General features: G+C 39.9%; 1 protein-coding gene across 3 annotated transcripts in view; it reads left to right on the top strand.

Annotated features, from left to right (window-relative positions):
* Positions 1–13,822, top strand: part of cep85 (centrosomal protein 85) — a 98,899-nt gene that overhangs the window by 61,891 nt on the left and 23,186 nt on the right. For all 3 annotated transcript variants that reach the window (XM_072247388.1, XM_072247389.1, XM_072247391.1), the window contains 2 exons: positions 4,063–4,217; positions 7,335–7,452. In XM_072247388.1, the coding sequence (XP_072103489.1) occupies positions 4,063–4,217; positions 7,335–7,452 (273 nt within the window). The remainder of the gene's footprint in view (positions 1–4,062; positions 4,218–7,334; positions 7,453–13,822) is intronic.

Raw genomic sequence — 13,822 nt, 5'->3', positions numbered from 1 at the left:
GTTCTTTGACCAGTCCAGTTTATTGTCAATTCGTATCCCCAGGTACTTGTAATCCTCCACCATGTCCACACTGACCCCCTGGATGGAAACGGGTCACCGGTGCCTTAGCCCTCCTCAGATCTACCACCAGCTCTTGGGTGCCGGGAGCAGGGACATTTCAGATTGGGTCCCCGGCATTCTAAAAGGGCAGGATAAGCAGCCAGAAGTCCTGGTACATACTGGCACCAATGACAAAGGTAGAGAAAGGGAATAGGTCCTGAAGAGAGAATTTAAGGAGCTAGGTAGAAAGCTGAAAATCAGGACCTCCAGAGCAGTAATCTTTGGATTGCTGCCTGTGCCATGCACCAGTGAGGGTAGGAATAGGAGGATTTGGCAGATGAACGTGTGACTGAGAAACTGGTGCAAGGGGCAGGGCTTCAGATTTCTGGATCATTGGGATCACTTCTGGGGAAGGTCTGACCTCTATAAAAGGGATTGGTTACACCTGAACCCAAGGGGGACAAAGGGTTTGCTAGAGCTGTTGGGGAGGGTTTAAACTAACTTGGCAGGGGGATGGGAACCGGAGAGATGGGGCTGAGGATGGTTCAGTTAGCATACAACTAAATGCAGTGTGCAGTGAGTTTTAGAGGAATGACAGGCATATGATGGGGCAAAATTGCAGTCAGTGGGATAAGTTCAAGTATAACATGGGTGCAAAATAGGGTGATGAATATTGAACTGAAGGTGTTATATTTGATTACACGTAGTACATGGAATAAGATAGATGATCTTGCAGTCCAGTTAGAAATGAGCAGGTATAATGTTGTGGGCATCACCGACTCATGGCTGAAAGAAGTTCATAGTTGGGAGCTCAACATCTGGGGATATACATGGTATAGAACGGACAGGCAGTTAGGCAGAGGGAGTGGGGTGGTGCAGTTGGCTTAAAAAAAAGAAATCAAATCCTTAGAAAGAGGTGACATGGGATTGGAAATGTAGAATTCTTGTGGGTAGAGTTAAGAAAATGCAAGGGTAAAAAAAAAACCTTGATGGAAGTTATATACAGGCCACCAAACAGTAGCCAGGATGTAGGCTACATATTACAACGGGAGACAGAAAAAGTATGTCAAAAGGGCAATGTTACAATAATCATGGGGATATCAATATGGAGATGGATTGGGAAAATCAGGTTGGTGCTGATTTTCGATCCCAAGAGAGAAATTGTAGAATTCTTTTCTATGAGATGGTTTTTTTAGAGCAACTTGTGATTGGGCCTACGAGGGGAAAGGCTATTCTGAATTGGGTGTCTTGTAATGACCCAGATTCGATTGAGGAGCTTATGTAAAGGAACCTTAAGAGACAGTGATCTTAATATAATAGACTTCAGCCTGCAGTTTGAGAGGGAAAAGCTTAAGTCAGATGTATCATTAATGCAGTGGGGTGAAGTGAATTATAGAGGCATGAGAGAGGAGCTTGCCAAAGCTGATTGGAAGCGGACTATAGCAGGGATGACAGCAAAACAGCTGGAGTTTCTGAGAAATTCGGAAGGCACAGAGTAGAGACATCCCAAAGAAGGCATGTTCTAAAGACCGGATAACACACATGTGGCTGACAAGTGAAGTCAAAAACAACATTAAGTAAGAGGGCATATAGTAGAGCAAAGATTAGTGGGAAGTTAGAGAATTGGGCAGCTTTTAAAAACTAACAGAAGGCAACTAGAAAGAAAACTAAGGAGGGAAGAGTTGAAATATGGAGGTAAGCTAGCCAATAATATCAAAGTGGATACCATAATTTTTTTTCAGATATATAGAGAGGAAAAGAGGCAAGAATATATATTGGACTGCTGGAAAATGATGCTGAGCAGGTAGTAATGGGGGCAAGGAAATGGCGAACGAATTAAATAAGTATTTTGCTTCAGTCTTTGTTTGTTCTGCCATCAGGCAAATGTTACAGGAGCATCAAAACTAAAACCGCAAGGCTACTAAACAGCTTCCTCCCACAGGCAGTCAGACTGCTAAATAGCTGCTCTATCTGACTCTGCTTTGGACACTTTTAACTTGCACTGGACACTTATAACTTGATTTTAACTGACCTGTGGCTGTTGTGTTTTACTATTTATTGTTATGTTTATTATTTACTATTTATGATTGCACTGCTTCTGGGAAACGCTGTCTCATTCTGCCCTGCAGAGCTGATGTACGGTTAGAATGACAATAAAGTTTTTTGAATCTTGAATTGTGGAAGACAAGTGGTATGCTGGAAGTTCCAGAGTGTCAGGGAGCAGAAGTGAGTGCAGTTGCTATTACTAGGGAGAAGGTGCTTGGGAAACTGAAAAGTCTGAAGGTGGACAAGTCACCTGGACCAGGTGGACAACACCCCAGAGTTTTGAAAGAGGTAGCTGAAGAGTTTGTGGAGGCTTTAATAATGATCTTTCAGGAATCACTAGATTCTGGCTTTGTTCTGGAGGACTGAAAAATTGCAAATGTCGCTTCACTCTTCAAGAAGGGAGAGAGGCAGAAGAAAGGAAATTAAAGATCAGTTAACCTGAGCTGTGGTTGGGAAGATGTTGTGGTTGATTGTTAAGGATGAGCTCTCAGGGAATTTGGAGGCACATGATAAAATTGGTTGAAGGCAGGAGGAGTCTGATAGAGGAGGAGAGTGGACCATAGGAGAAAGGGAAGGAAGAGGCTGCCAAAGGGAAAGGGTCTGAAGGTAAGTCACCCGAACAAGATGGTATGCACATCAGGGTTCTGAAAGAGGTGGCTGAAGAGATTGTGAAGGCATTAGTAATGATCTTTTAAGAATCAATTATTTCTGGCATTGTTCCTCAGGAATGGAAAATTGTAAATGTCATTCCACTCCAAGAAGGGAGAGAGGCCAAAGAAAGGAAATTATAGGCAGTTAGTGTGACCACAGTAATTGGGAAGATATTCAGGGCTTGAAGGGTTATGGGGAGAGCAGGTAATGGGTTTGAGAGGGAAAATGGATCAGCCATGATGAAATGATGGAACAGATTTGATGGTCTGAATGGCTTAACTCTGCTCCTATCTCTTATTGTCTTGTGGTAATAGGTATAATGAGTGATGTGATGAATTATGTCCTATTACACTTACAAGAGAGGAACTGGCAATTCTCCAGGTTTCCAGACTGTCATTACTCTGCTGCTTAGCACTTTTCTTGGTGTTGCCATTGTGTGTTGATTTATAAAGTATAATTGTAACAAAATAAAGAGATGATGAGATGCTGAACTAATACATGCTTCTGTTTCCCAGACTTGTCTTAAAAGCACATGAGGTTTGGCCTTTGCTGTAACAGAGTTGAGGGTCAGGCTCTTGAAGACACTAGTAGTTTGTTTTAAATCTTGTGTTAGATGATTGAGCTTGAATAATTGCTCAAATTTAAAGTCTGCAGGAGGAAAATGTGCTTCTTTTAGGTTTCAGGTTGCATTTGTCAAAGGTGTTTCACAGCCTGTGTACAATGGGCAATTATTTATATATAGGCTTTATGATACACTTCAGACTTATCTCCTCTTTGTCCAATTGCCTCTGGCTACGGTATAAAAATGGCAGAATGCACTGAGTTGCAAGGTAACTCAGTGGAGTACACTCCCGTACTGAACACTGGTCCATACATAGTCTCTAGACTTTTAGTAGGCAATTATGTAGGGCTCTGTATTTGACAGAGATCCACACACAGAAAAGATGCTCAAAAAATTTTCTCAACTCCTGTCAATTCACTCACTACCTGGCATACTGTTTGATAGTACATCTTGACATATAGTGAATGGACAGCACAGTCTATAGCCATGAAAAACATGTCCAAGGAATTTTGTTCTATAAATGCTGTTGATACGTACATTAGTTCTACATCTTTTACCTTTATCAGAATCCTGCCTTTACCAATAAAATGCAGCCTTTATTTGCACTTAAGTTAAATATGCTGTTTTGTTTAATTTTTGACTCTGTGCTGAATGAACTAATGTTTGGGCATTGTCATCCATGGGCTGACTAAGGGGGTATTTGTTCAGGTACGATACCTGTGTTTTCACTTGTGACATTATGAATTAAATATTGTGTTTTACAGCTGAAGGACTCAGAGATGCAAATTGAAGTGCTGCAGAGCACAGTACAGGATTTAGAGGCCAAACTTGGAGAAGCTCGTGCGCACTGCAAGGAAAAAGACAACATTCTGGAAAATCAAAAGCAGAAGGAGATGGAGCTGGTCTCCACAGTCCATGGGTAATGTAGTCTGCTGGCTGTCTCTTGCTTATATTGTTCTGGTGACCCCTGGGGGGTGGTGTCATTCAGAAATAGGTCTGTGGCCTGAAATGGGCCATGTTCCACTTACTATTCTGCGATCATTTTGTCAGTATTCCACAGGATAATACTGGAAAACTTGGCATTATTGAATAAGGTAATCTTCCGCAGAAGCCATTCAATATTTCTCTTGAGCTACCTATTGTGAATTTCTAGTATTTGTATTGTCTCCATTTATGCAAATATCTGAAAGTTCTGTAAAGCTTAGGAAAGAACTACAAAATCAAAGTTTGTGTATAGTTAAAGCATCAAGTTGCAGGGAGAAGGCAGAAGAATAGGAATGAGAGGGATAATAAATCAGTTGTGATTGAATGGCAGAGCAGACTCAACTGATCTCAAAGGTGCAGGATAGATACACGGGCAATAAAGCCATTATGGGAATCATATATAGGCCTCCAAGATGTGGGGCTGAAATTGCAAAGGGAGCTGGAAAGGACATGTAATAAGGGTAATGACACAATTGTAATAGACTTCAATATGCAGGGGGATTGGGAAGATCAGGTTGGTGTTGGATCGCAAGAGAGGGAATTTGTTGAATGCCTACGATTGCCTAGCCCTGCCATTTGAGAACAACTTCTACTGTGGGACATATCTATCCTGTGCCTCGTGAACTATTCCCAGAAACTTCAGCCACCTCTGTTCTATCATCATCTCCACCAGAATTTTCCTCCAATCCACCTGGGCAAACTCCTCTCTCATGCCCCTGTAGTTCCCTTTATTCCTTTACGATACTGATACGTGACTTGTGTTTCTTCCTCTCTAATTGCAGTATGAATTGATTTTGAGAGGACTAAAATTTAAGAACAAGGATATGATGCTGAGGCATTGGATGGCCTGCACTGTATTGTAAAGCAGTTTTTGGTTCCTTATCTAAGAAAAGATGTGCTGGCATTGGAGAAGAGGCAGAAGAGGTTCACAAGAATCATTCCTGGAATGAAAGAGTTATTGTATGAGGAGTGTTTGATGGCTCTGGGCCTGTACTCGCTAGAGTTTAGAAGAATGAAGGGAAACCTGAAGAATTGAAACCTGTCGAATGTTGAAAGGTCTAGACGGGGTGGACTTGGAGAGGATGTTTGCTGTAATGGGTGAGCTTTGACCAGAGGGCACAGCATCAGAACAAAAATGAGAAGGGATTTGTTTAGCCAGAGAGTGGTGAATTGGAGGAATTCATCCTCACGGACAGCTATGGAGAACAAGTCATTGGGTATATTTAAAGCAGAGGTTGATGGATTCTTGATTAGCCAGTGTGTCACAGAGTACGGGGAGGAGGCAGGAGAATGGGGTTGAGAGGCATGTCCCGAATAGAATAATATAGACTGAAAATCTTGCAGCAGCAACAAAATTCTGTCAGTGCCCTTTGTTAAGAATTATTCTATCATCTGTTTCTATGAACAAAAATACTTTCATGCTAATATATTGTCAGTTTATCAGTCAGGTTAAGATTCATCTGTCACATAGATCAAAAACAGTGAAATGCTTTGTTTGCGTTAACAATCAGCACAACCTAAGGATGTGCTGGGGTGGGGGGAGGGGGGGGCGGCACACGTTCTGACCCTAACATAACATACCCACAATATTCAGCAGAACAACAAAAGAAAATACAAACAGCAAAATAAGCCTGTTTCCTCTCTCCCTCCCACCCACCCCCTCACTCACACAGACAAGACCTCCAACGTCATCTTGATCAGATCAAATAAGAACCTTAATATCCTGCTGGATATGAAAGCTCTATTTCAAAGCTTTCATGGCACAACTAAAAACTAATTTGCAGCAGTTTATGAAATCAGTATATTTTTTCAGTCCTATTGATGCGGACTGGGTATCAAATGCTGTTTTTCTTTTATATTTTTTATTTCTATTAGAGAACTAGCTTGTTTACAACAACACATACACGAGGAAATCGGCAGACGCTGGGAATTCAGGCAACACACACAAAAAGTGCTGGTGAACGCAGCAGGCCAGGCAGCATCTCGGCCTGAAATGTCGACTGTACCGCTTCCTGTAGATGCTGCCTGGCCTGCTGCGTTCACCAGCATTTTTTGTGTGTGTGGCTTTTTTACAGCAATTTTTGTTTCACCTTCTAAGTTATTGGTGCTGTCCTGTAATTTGTCAATTTTTAGAAACAATTCAGATTCTGATTTTTAAATTGATTTCTGGTCACCTGTGTTCAGACATCCTTGAAAGAAATGCCAACATCATTAGTCTGATTTGTTTTGTTTGGATTGATTTGCCTTTTTCCCTGCCAGTCCTTATACCTGCCCCATCACCAACACTCAAATTCATGGACTCTCAAGGTGTAAGCCTGTTTCCCAGTGTCTGTCTGAGGTTTCCTCCTTTTTCCATTCTGGAGAGCCCTCCCATTCTTGTAGTCCGGATGCGCAGGCTTTTGTCACTGCTCTGAGAGTGCTGATAGCAGATGCAATCTATTGATGGGAAGGTCAGGAGATACAAATGAATTGCTGAGTTCTATTGGATGTTGTGCATAGCAGCAGAGCTCATGCTAGTTTGATGCAAGGCTTATCAGAGTATTGGTACACCAGTGCTAATGCATGTCTGATTAAATTCCAGTCTGAAAGCCTATAGATGCTGGCAACTGCTAGTACTGAGGGTGCACCTAGAAGCTTACAATTGTGAGCTGAGTGTTATTTGCCATACTTTGTGCGTCAGTCTTCCAACCAAAGCAAGCCAATGCCTTCTCATGCTGTGAATACTGCCCTTAGCACCAACTTCACTGTCAATATGGTTCCAAAGATTGAAATCAATTGTTATTAATTGTGACTCTTTATAGCCCTTGGATTGTTCTGAGGAAAGCTGTTACCCTGGCTAAATAACATTGTTATATTGATACAGGCCATCTCAAATGATCCCATGCTTTTGCTGATTATTTGCTGTTGTAGAGGAATCACCAGTAGACTTTTTACTGTGCACAAATGTGAACATCTGTAATGATTATATTTCTGTACCAACTCCCCTTCATTCTTGTTGTTAACGTGAAGTTGGTCAATATGATTTCATGCAATGCTGTTCTCTTCCCTTAAGCCTTCAAGAGAAAGTTGCAAAATGCCTGGAGGATGGTGTTCGGTTACCTATCTTGGATGTAGAAAAGTTGAAGTGTGAGAGCAACAACCTCAAAGGAGATTATGAACGAGCCGTGAAGGTGAGCATTCAGTGTTTCACCAACAGGTTTCCCGGAGTTTTATTTTTACAAATCCATAGTTAACTTCAAAGCAATGGCATTAATAAACATGATAGATGAAGACACTGACAGACACGTAGGATATTTTAGATGTTACTGAAACATAGCTTAACATAGAGCAAGACTGACAATTACAGATGTTTTTAAAAGATGGAATGGTTCAGTTTTGGGGAAATGATAATATTGGTTAAATAAATCAACTATGAAGTACTGATACATTAGAAAGATCATAATATAGTGCAATACGAGTTAAAAGTTTTTTTTTAAAAAGTGCAAAAACACAGGGTATGTAGTACCCTTATAGACCAGTCAAATATCTTACAAGTGCTAAAACAGTATGGTAGTTAATAGTGCCCCTGATATTAAGTGGGATATGGATAATGTCACAGATATAGATGTGGCTCTAGATAACAAAATGCACCAGGTATAAATTAAGCAGTTTTAAAAAAAAACAAAAGAAGCTTGTGTCAAACACTGAAATCTTACTACAGCGGAAAACCAAATTAAATATATGAAGCCTCAAATGAAAATACAAGGGTAATTAAGCCTAGAGAAGGCGACGGCAAGAAAAAAATGGAAATAAAAAGAAATCCAAATATGTTTTAGAGTTAAGAGTTTCCAATAGATAATATACATGAGGAGTCAGAAAATGTGGATAAGTGTCTGTACAGAAGAGATAAGTAATAATGTAGTTTTAGAAGGTGTATGAAGTGATGAATGGGATAGACATAGTAAGAAAGGTAATATTAATAGGTTTAGCGTTTTGAAAGTAGAATATCACTCAAGTACAAATGAAATATATTGCACAGCCTTTTACAAAAAAACAAAGTAGTAAAATTAGGGTTCCACTCACATTTTTTTTGAAGGTCCCTGGAAACAAAAGTAAAGCTATATTATTGGATCTAATGAATTGAATGACAGCAAAATTTTTGTGCCCTTGTTTACAAATGGAGGAAGAGGTAAACTATCATTAATCAGTTAGTTTAACTTCAGTGATGGACCAATTATTGGAATCGGGACCAATGGACACTTTAAGCTTTCTTTTAAAACAGGGATTCCCAATTTCTCTTATGCCATAGATCAATACCATTAAGCAAAGGATAAGTGAACCCCAGGTTGGGAACCCCTATTTTAAAAAGACGGATGAGTTGCAGACTGACAGGATTGATTTGATGAGGGAAGGTTGAGTGTGACTAACTTGATTAAAATGTTTTGAAGATGAAAGAAGGATTTGGCCTTCCACAGTGCCTATCTGTTCTATGTCTCTATCTGATCTAAGTTCTGTATCGTTGAAGGTGTTTGTATTTTATTTTCAATTATAGATTTAAACCTGATCATATTTTTGGACTGCTTTGCATGAATGCCTTATTCAACAGGTTGTAAGATCAGTCTAGGGAAAATGTAGTCTTATTCAAAAAGAGAAACTTTTCCCATGCCACCTGCTCAGTGTCCTTTCTTAGCAAGTGAAAGATTTTGGTTGTTGTCTGACCCTAGAGGTTGTGGGATCATAGAATTTTTCTATACTTAGATTATAATATTACTTAGCTCCCTTAAAGAGTTGGCCACTCATCTTCATTCCTCTACACTGCTCTTTTAATTTAATATTCACTTGTCTTTTAGAAGCTAATTTCAGTTTCTGCTCTCACTATTGTTTCTGACTGCTAATTTCGTTTATTAAAATTTCCTTGTTGAATTGAACAGTTCCATCAGATCTCTATGAGCTTTGTTCTCCCGAAGAATCAGTTTCTCTATTGTCTGACTATAAATGAAATCACATCCCAAGATTATTTTAGTAAAATTGCTTCATTAATTTCTGCACATTCTGTCACAGTTACTAAACTGGGTCATTTAGAATAGACTGTATGATTCTAATTGCAGCCTAACTAGTGCTGTTTGGTTTAGCATTACCTCCAAGATAATATATTCATGACCCACTTGTAAAATGGGGGATTATGGAATTATTGGCATGCTTTAATTTTCAAAATTTGTGTGTCTGAGCATCTGAAACTCTGCTTTTGAATTCCTTTTAGTATTGCCCTTTAAGGCGGGGCTGCTTGGTAGAAGAAATCATTCTCATTTGTTACATTTCTTCAGTGTAATTTTCAACCTTTGTTTATGTTTGTGTCTTTGTTTGCATGTTTTGTTTTTCTTCCTTCTGGATTGTCATGGATTCAAAGTTCAAAGTGCAAGTATTTTCAAGAGTATGTATATCATTCGCAACCTGGAGATTTGTCTTTGTGCAGGCAGTCACAAAGCAAAGAAACAGTACATCCAGTGTGCGAAATGAAGAACAAATTATACAAACAATAACAAAGTAAACAAATAACACAGAGCAGGAACCATCGAGACCACAGCCACAGAGCCAGGTTCAGTGCTGAGGCAAGTGCAGCCAGTCAAGACTCCTGCACCTTGTACCTGATGGTAGGGGTGAGAACAAGGGTGGATGAGTCAAATGGAGGCAGACAGGGCAGGCTCAGGTGGGGAGTCCTGGCTGACATAGAGCAGTGAGCTGAACACCAGTTCCTCTTCTGCCCTTGGCTTCAAAGCCTTAACCTTTTTAATCTGGCTTGGCAATTAAATCAGCTCGTTATTTGCTCTCGGGCCCAGGCCGCACTGCTTCAATCCAGCCCAATCCAATGACTGACATAGCCGTACCTGCATTCTCGAGAATCCAGTTCACCAAATACTCTAGGATACAGCAAAAGCGCCAGGTCATTCAGATGCATAATTTCCAAAGGGAAATTACAAGCTGTTGATTGCAGTGATCTTAGTTCAGAAAAAGTATGTTAGTAAGGTAGTCAGTAGTTTTGTTAGCTGCCTGTTATCCTATATCGCCAGTGCCATCTTGAATTTGACCTGCTTTGGTTATTTGGTATTTTAGAGGTCACTAGCCACTTCAATGTAAAGCAGAATCCCTTATTGAAATCCAAATGTATCATCTGGCACACATCCTCTTTTCCATTCTATTTATTTTGAAATAAAGACCTTATGGACATGTTCTACCCCTTAGGCTTTCTTTCCACTGGAACTTAAAACAGATTCGTTTTCCTATGGTTTTTCGTTTTCTGCGTCTTTTTCTGCAAAATGACAACTTCACCTAAACTGGCATCACCACCGTTCTATCTTTTAGTTTGTTCTAAGCAGCCATATAGTTGAAAAGTGATCAGACTATTCCTAAATAGAAACTACAGAACAATTCAAGGATATTTGAAGCAGGATCAGTGTTAGATACCTGGGTTATGTTCAAAGAAAAATTAGTTATTTGCTTGCTTAGCATGGTGCAGGGGTGTTCATTAGGTGCGTCAGAAATCAAACTTAGAAAATTTAGAGAAAATAGTGAAAAGAAAACTAATGTTTACAAAACGATATCTACCAGAAAACACAGTAATAGCTTTGTAACACACATAAAAGTTGCTGGTGAACGCAGCAGGCCAGGCAGCATCTGTAGGAAGAGGTGCAGTCAACGTTTCAGGCCGAGACCCTTTGTACTTATTTGTGTCCAGTGTGAACTCCTGGGAGCTCTTCTCTCTCCCTTACTGAAGGTGATCAGCTTTTTTTGTTAAATACTAGGACATACTATCTAATTACTAACAAAGTTAACTTAAGACTACATGTGAATTAGAATGCGATGCATGATACAATGTAGTTACAATCATATTACAAAATAAACAGAAATATCTACATTAAATACAGTACACAAACAACATTTTCATATCCCCACTACTGAAGAAATGGAATATTTCACCATGTATGGTGTGAAAGGCACCACAAAGCCAACCTGGACCCATTATGAGAATATACTAAGAAAGACCTTGAAGAGCATGCACTCAGTGCAACAACAGCAGAATGACAAGGCAGTGTTTGAGTGTATGTGAATGTTTGTAATAAGTGTGTTTACCGAGTGCAGTCCATCACAGTCAAATTGGGAAACTTTACTAAAACTTGCATAATTAAGAGAACCAACCAATCTTCTGACTCAAGATTAGAGTTGTGTTGAACTTGGACAGTTTCCCCCCATGTAGCACTTGAGGTTTATTGCATCATCTGTTTCCCATTTATTTAAATAAGCTGTTAAGCAGGAAGAGCTGTTTCAGGCTGGCTATTTGTTCTTGCCCCTTTGAAGTTGGGAGTCATAAATCAAATTTATGCATATCTCAATGAAAGAAAATCATTTATTGTATTTATAATGCAGATTATTCACTTCTCTTACCCCCACCAACCCACTGTCACTCTCTGATCCCACTTCCCTGGTTATTAGCAGCCCCTGATGATTACACCTGAAATCCAGTGCAAATTAATTTTAGCAATAATTTTCTGCAAAATAGGCCAATGCTTTATTCTATCAGTTTGTAACTTTTGCAATTGAACTTGGAATGTGCAAGAAGGAAAGGCTTTAATTTGCTGTATTTTCACAAAGGGTTTGTGACTAACGCAAATTTGCTTTAAATAATTCATGATACTGCTTCCTCAGCTATAGGAGAGAGCCTCAGAATAGAGGGGCATTCTTTTAGAATAGAGATGAGGCGAAATTTCTTTAGCAGAGAGTGGTGATTCTGGAATTCTTTGCCACAGGCAGCTGTGGAGGCCAAGTGTTTCTGTATATTTAAGGCAGAGGTTGATAGATTCTTGATTGGTCAGGCCACGAAGAGATGCAGGGAGAAGACAGATTCAGGCTGAGAGGAAAATTGGATCAGTCATGATGAAATGGTGGAGCAGACTCAATGGGCCAAATAGCCTAATTCTGCTCCTATATCTTCTGGTCTATATAGCCACTTGATTGGACACCTATGCTGTAAAGGGTTACCCATTAATTATACAATGGATATATGGGATGGGTACAGACTCATTAGTGACAGAGTTCATGAGGAGTGGAACGATGGGTTTGAGTAGATTTTAGAGATGAAATGAAGAAAGGGGATCCTTAGGAAAGTGTTTCCAAAAAGTGACAGGATTAGATGTCTTTATCCCTGGATTGGAAGAAGGCTGGATTGCTGAGACAGAAGAAGATAGATGAAGTTTTAAAAACATACAAAGTTAAAATATGGAAATATGTCATTGCATAACTGTTTGTCTTCCACAGAAATAAATAGTTCTTCTCACATATACCCATTCTATTCTAATATTGTTTCTCTTTTTTTTCCTGTTTTCTGATCTAATCTTGAGTGAGAAAGGATCTTGTGCTTTCTTGTCACTCTTCCAGCCAGTTACAGGTATCGATTTTAACTGATGTTTTGATGGCAAACTCTGCCATCTTCATCAGGGATGATGCCTGGCATGTCTAGTCCAATGATACGAGGGGTGATTGATAAGTTCGTGGCCTAAGGTAGAAGGAGTCAATTTTAGAAAACCTAGCACATTTATTTTTCCTACATTTACACACTTAGTCCAGTGATTGTGGAGCATACGGATCCCTTCTTTGTAGAAGTCGGCGTCTTGGACCTCCAGAAGTGGTCCATAGCAGGGGTGATTAATAAGTTTGTGGCCTAACGTAGAAGGCGATGAGGTGAAACTTCAAACTTTCTGCATTTTCACTCAGATTTGAACTGCATGTGCATGTAACAAGAACTGTATAACTCATCTCCTTCTACCTTAGGCCACAAACTTATCAATCACCCCTGCTGTGGACCACCAGGAGGTCCAAGACGCTCTCATTACGTGCATGTGCAGTTCAACTCTTTGGGTGATAATGCAGAAAGTTTGAAGTTAATAACTCATCTCCTTCCACCTTAGGCCACGAAATTATCAATCACCCCTGCTGTGGACCACTTCTACAAAGAAGGGATCCGAATGCTCCACGACCGCTGGACTAAGTGTGTACATGTAGGAGGGGACTATGTTGAAAAATAAATGTGCTAGGTTTTCTAAAATTGACTCCTACTGTAGGCCACAAACTTATCAACCACCCCTTGAATTTATTACCTCGCTCTCTGTTCCTCCTGATAGGTTAGTCCTCATCTCAAGTTTCAGCAGTCCCATTTTGTTGACAGTCGAATTTCAGTTCTTACTTAGAGCAAGACCTTCGTCTTTGTTAAAATTCTTTTCCTCTAGTTTTATTTCAATGGCTTCCTTCACCAGCAGTCCCAAAGGCTATTGGTATGGAGCAGTAGTTTTGTGCCGTCAAAGTCAATCCTGTGGCCATTGCGAATACAATGTTCTGCTACTGCTGATTTCTCTGGGTAATCCAAACAGATTTCCACTGTGTGTCCCATCTGGCTGATGTACACTAATGAGGAGGAGTCTGTCATTACCGCCTTTCATCCCTATATTTCCATTGTTTCTGGAAGCTTTGCTAGGATCCTAAAGAAGTACTGAATTAATACTATCCACAAAC

Source organism: Mobula birostris, chromosome 30 (genome assembly GCF_030028105.1).
Source record: "Mobula birostris isolate sMobBir1 chromosome 30, sMobBir1.hap1, whole genome shotgun sequence".
NCBI classification, from domain to species: Eukaryota; Metazoa; Chordata; class Chondrichthyes; order Myliobatiformes; family Myliobatidae; genus Mobula; species Mobula birostris.
The sequence above is the reverse complement of the archived record's forward strand: the minus strand, read 5'-3'. Positions and strand labels throughout refer to the sequence as shown.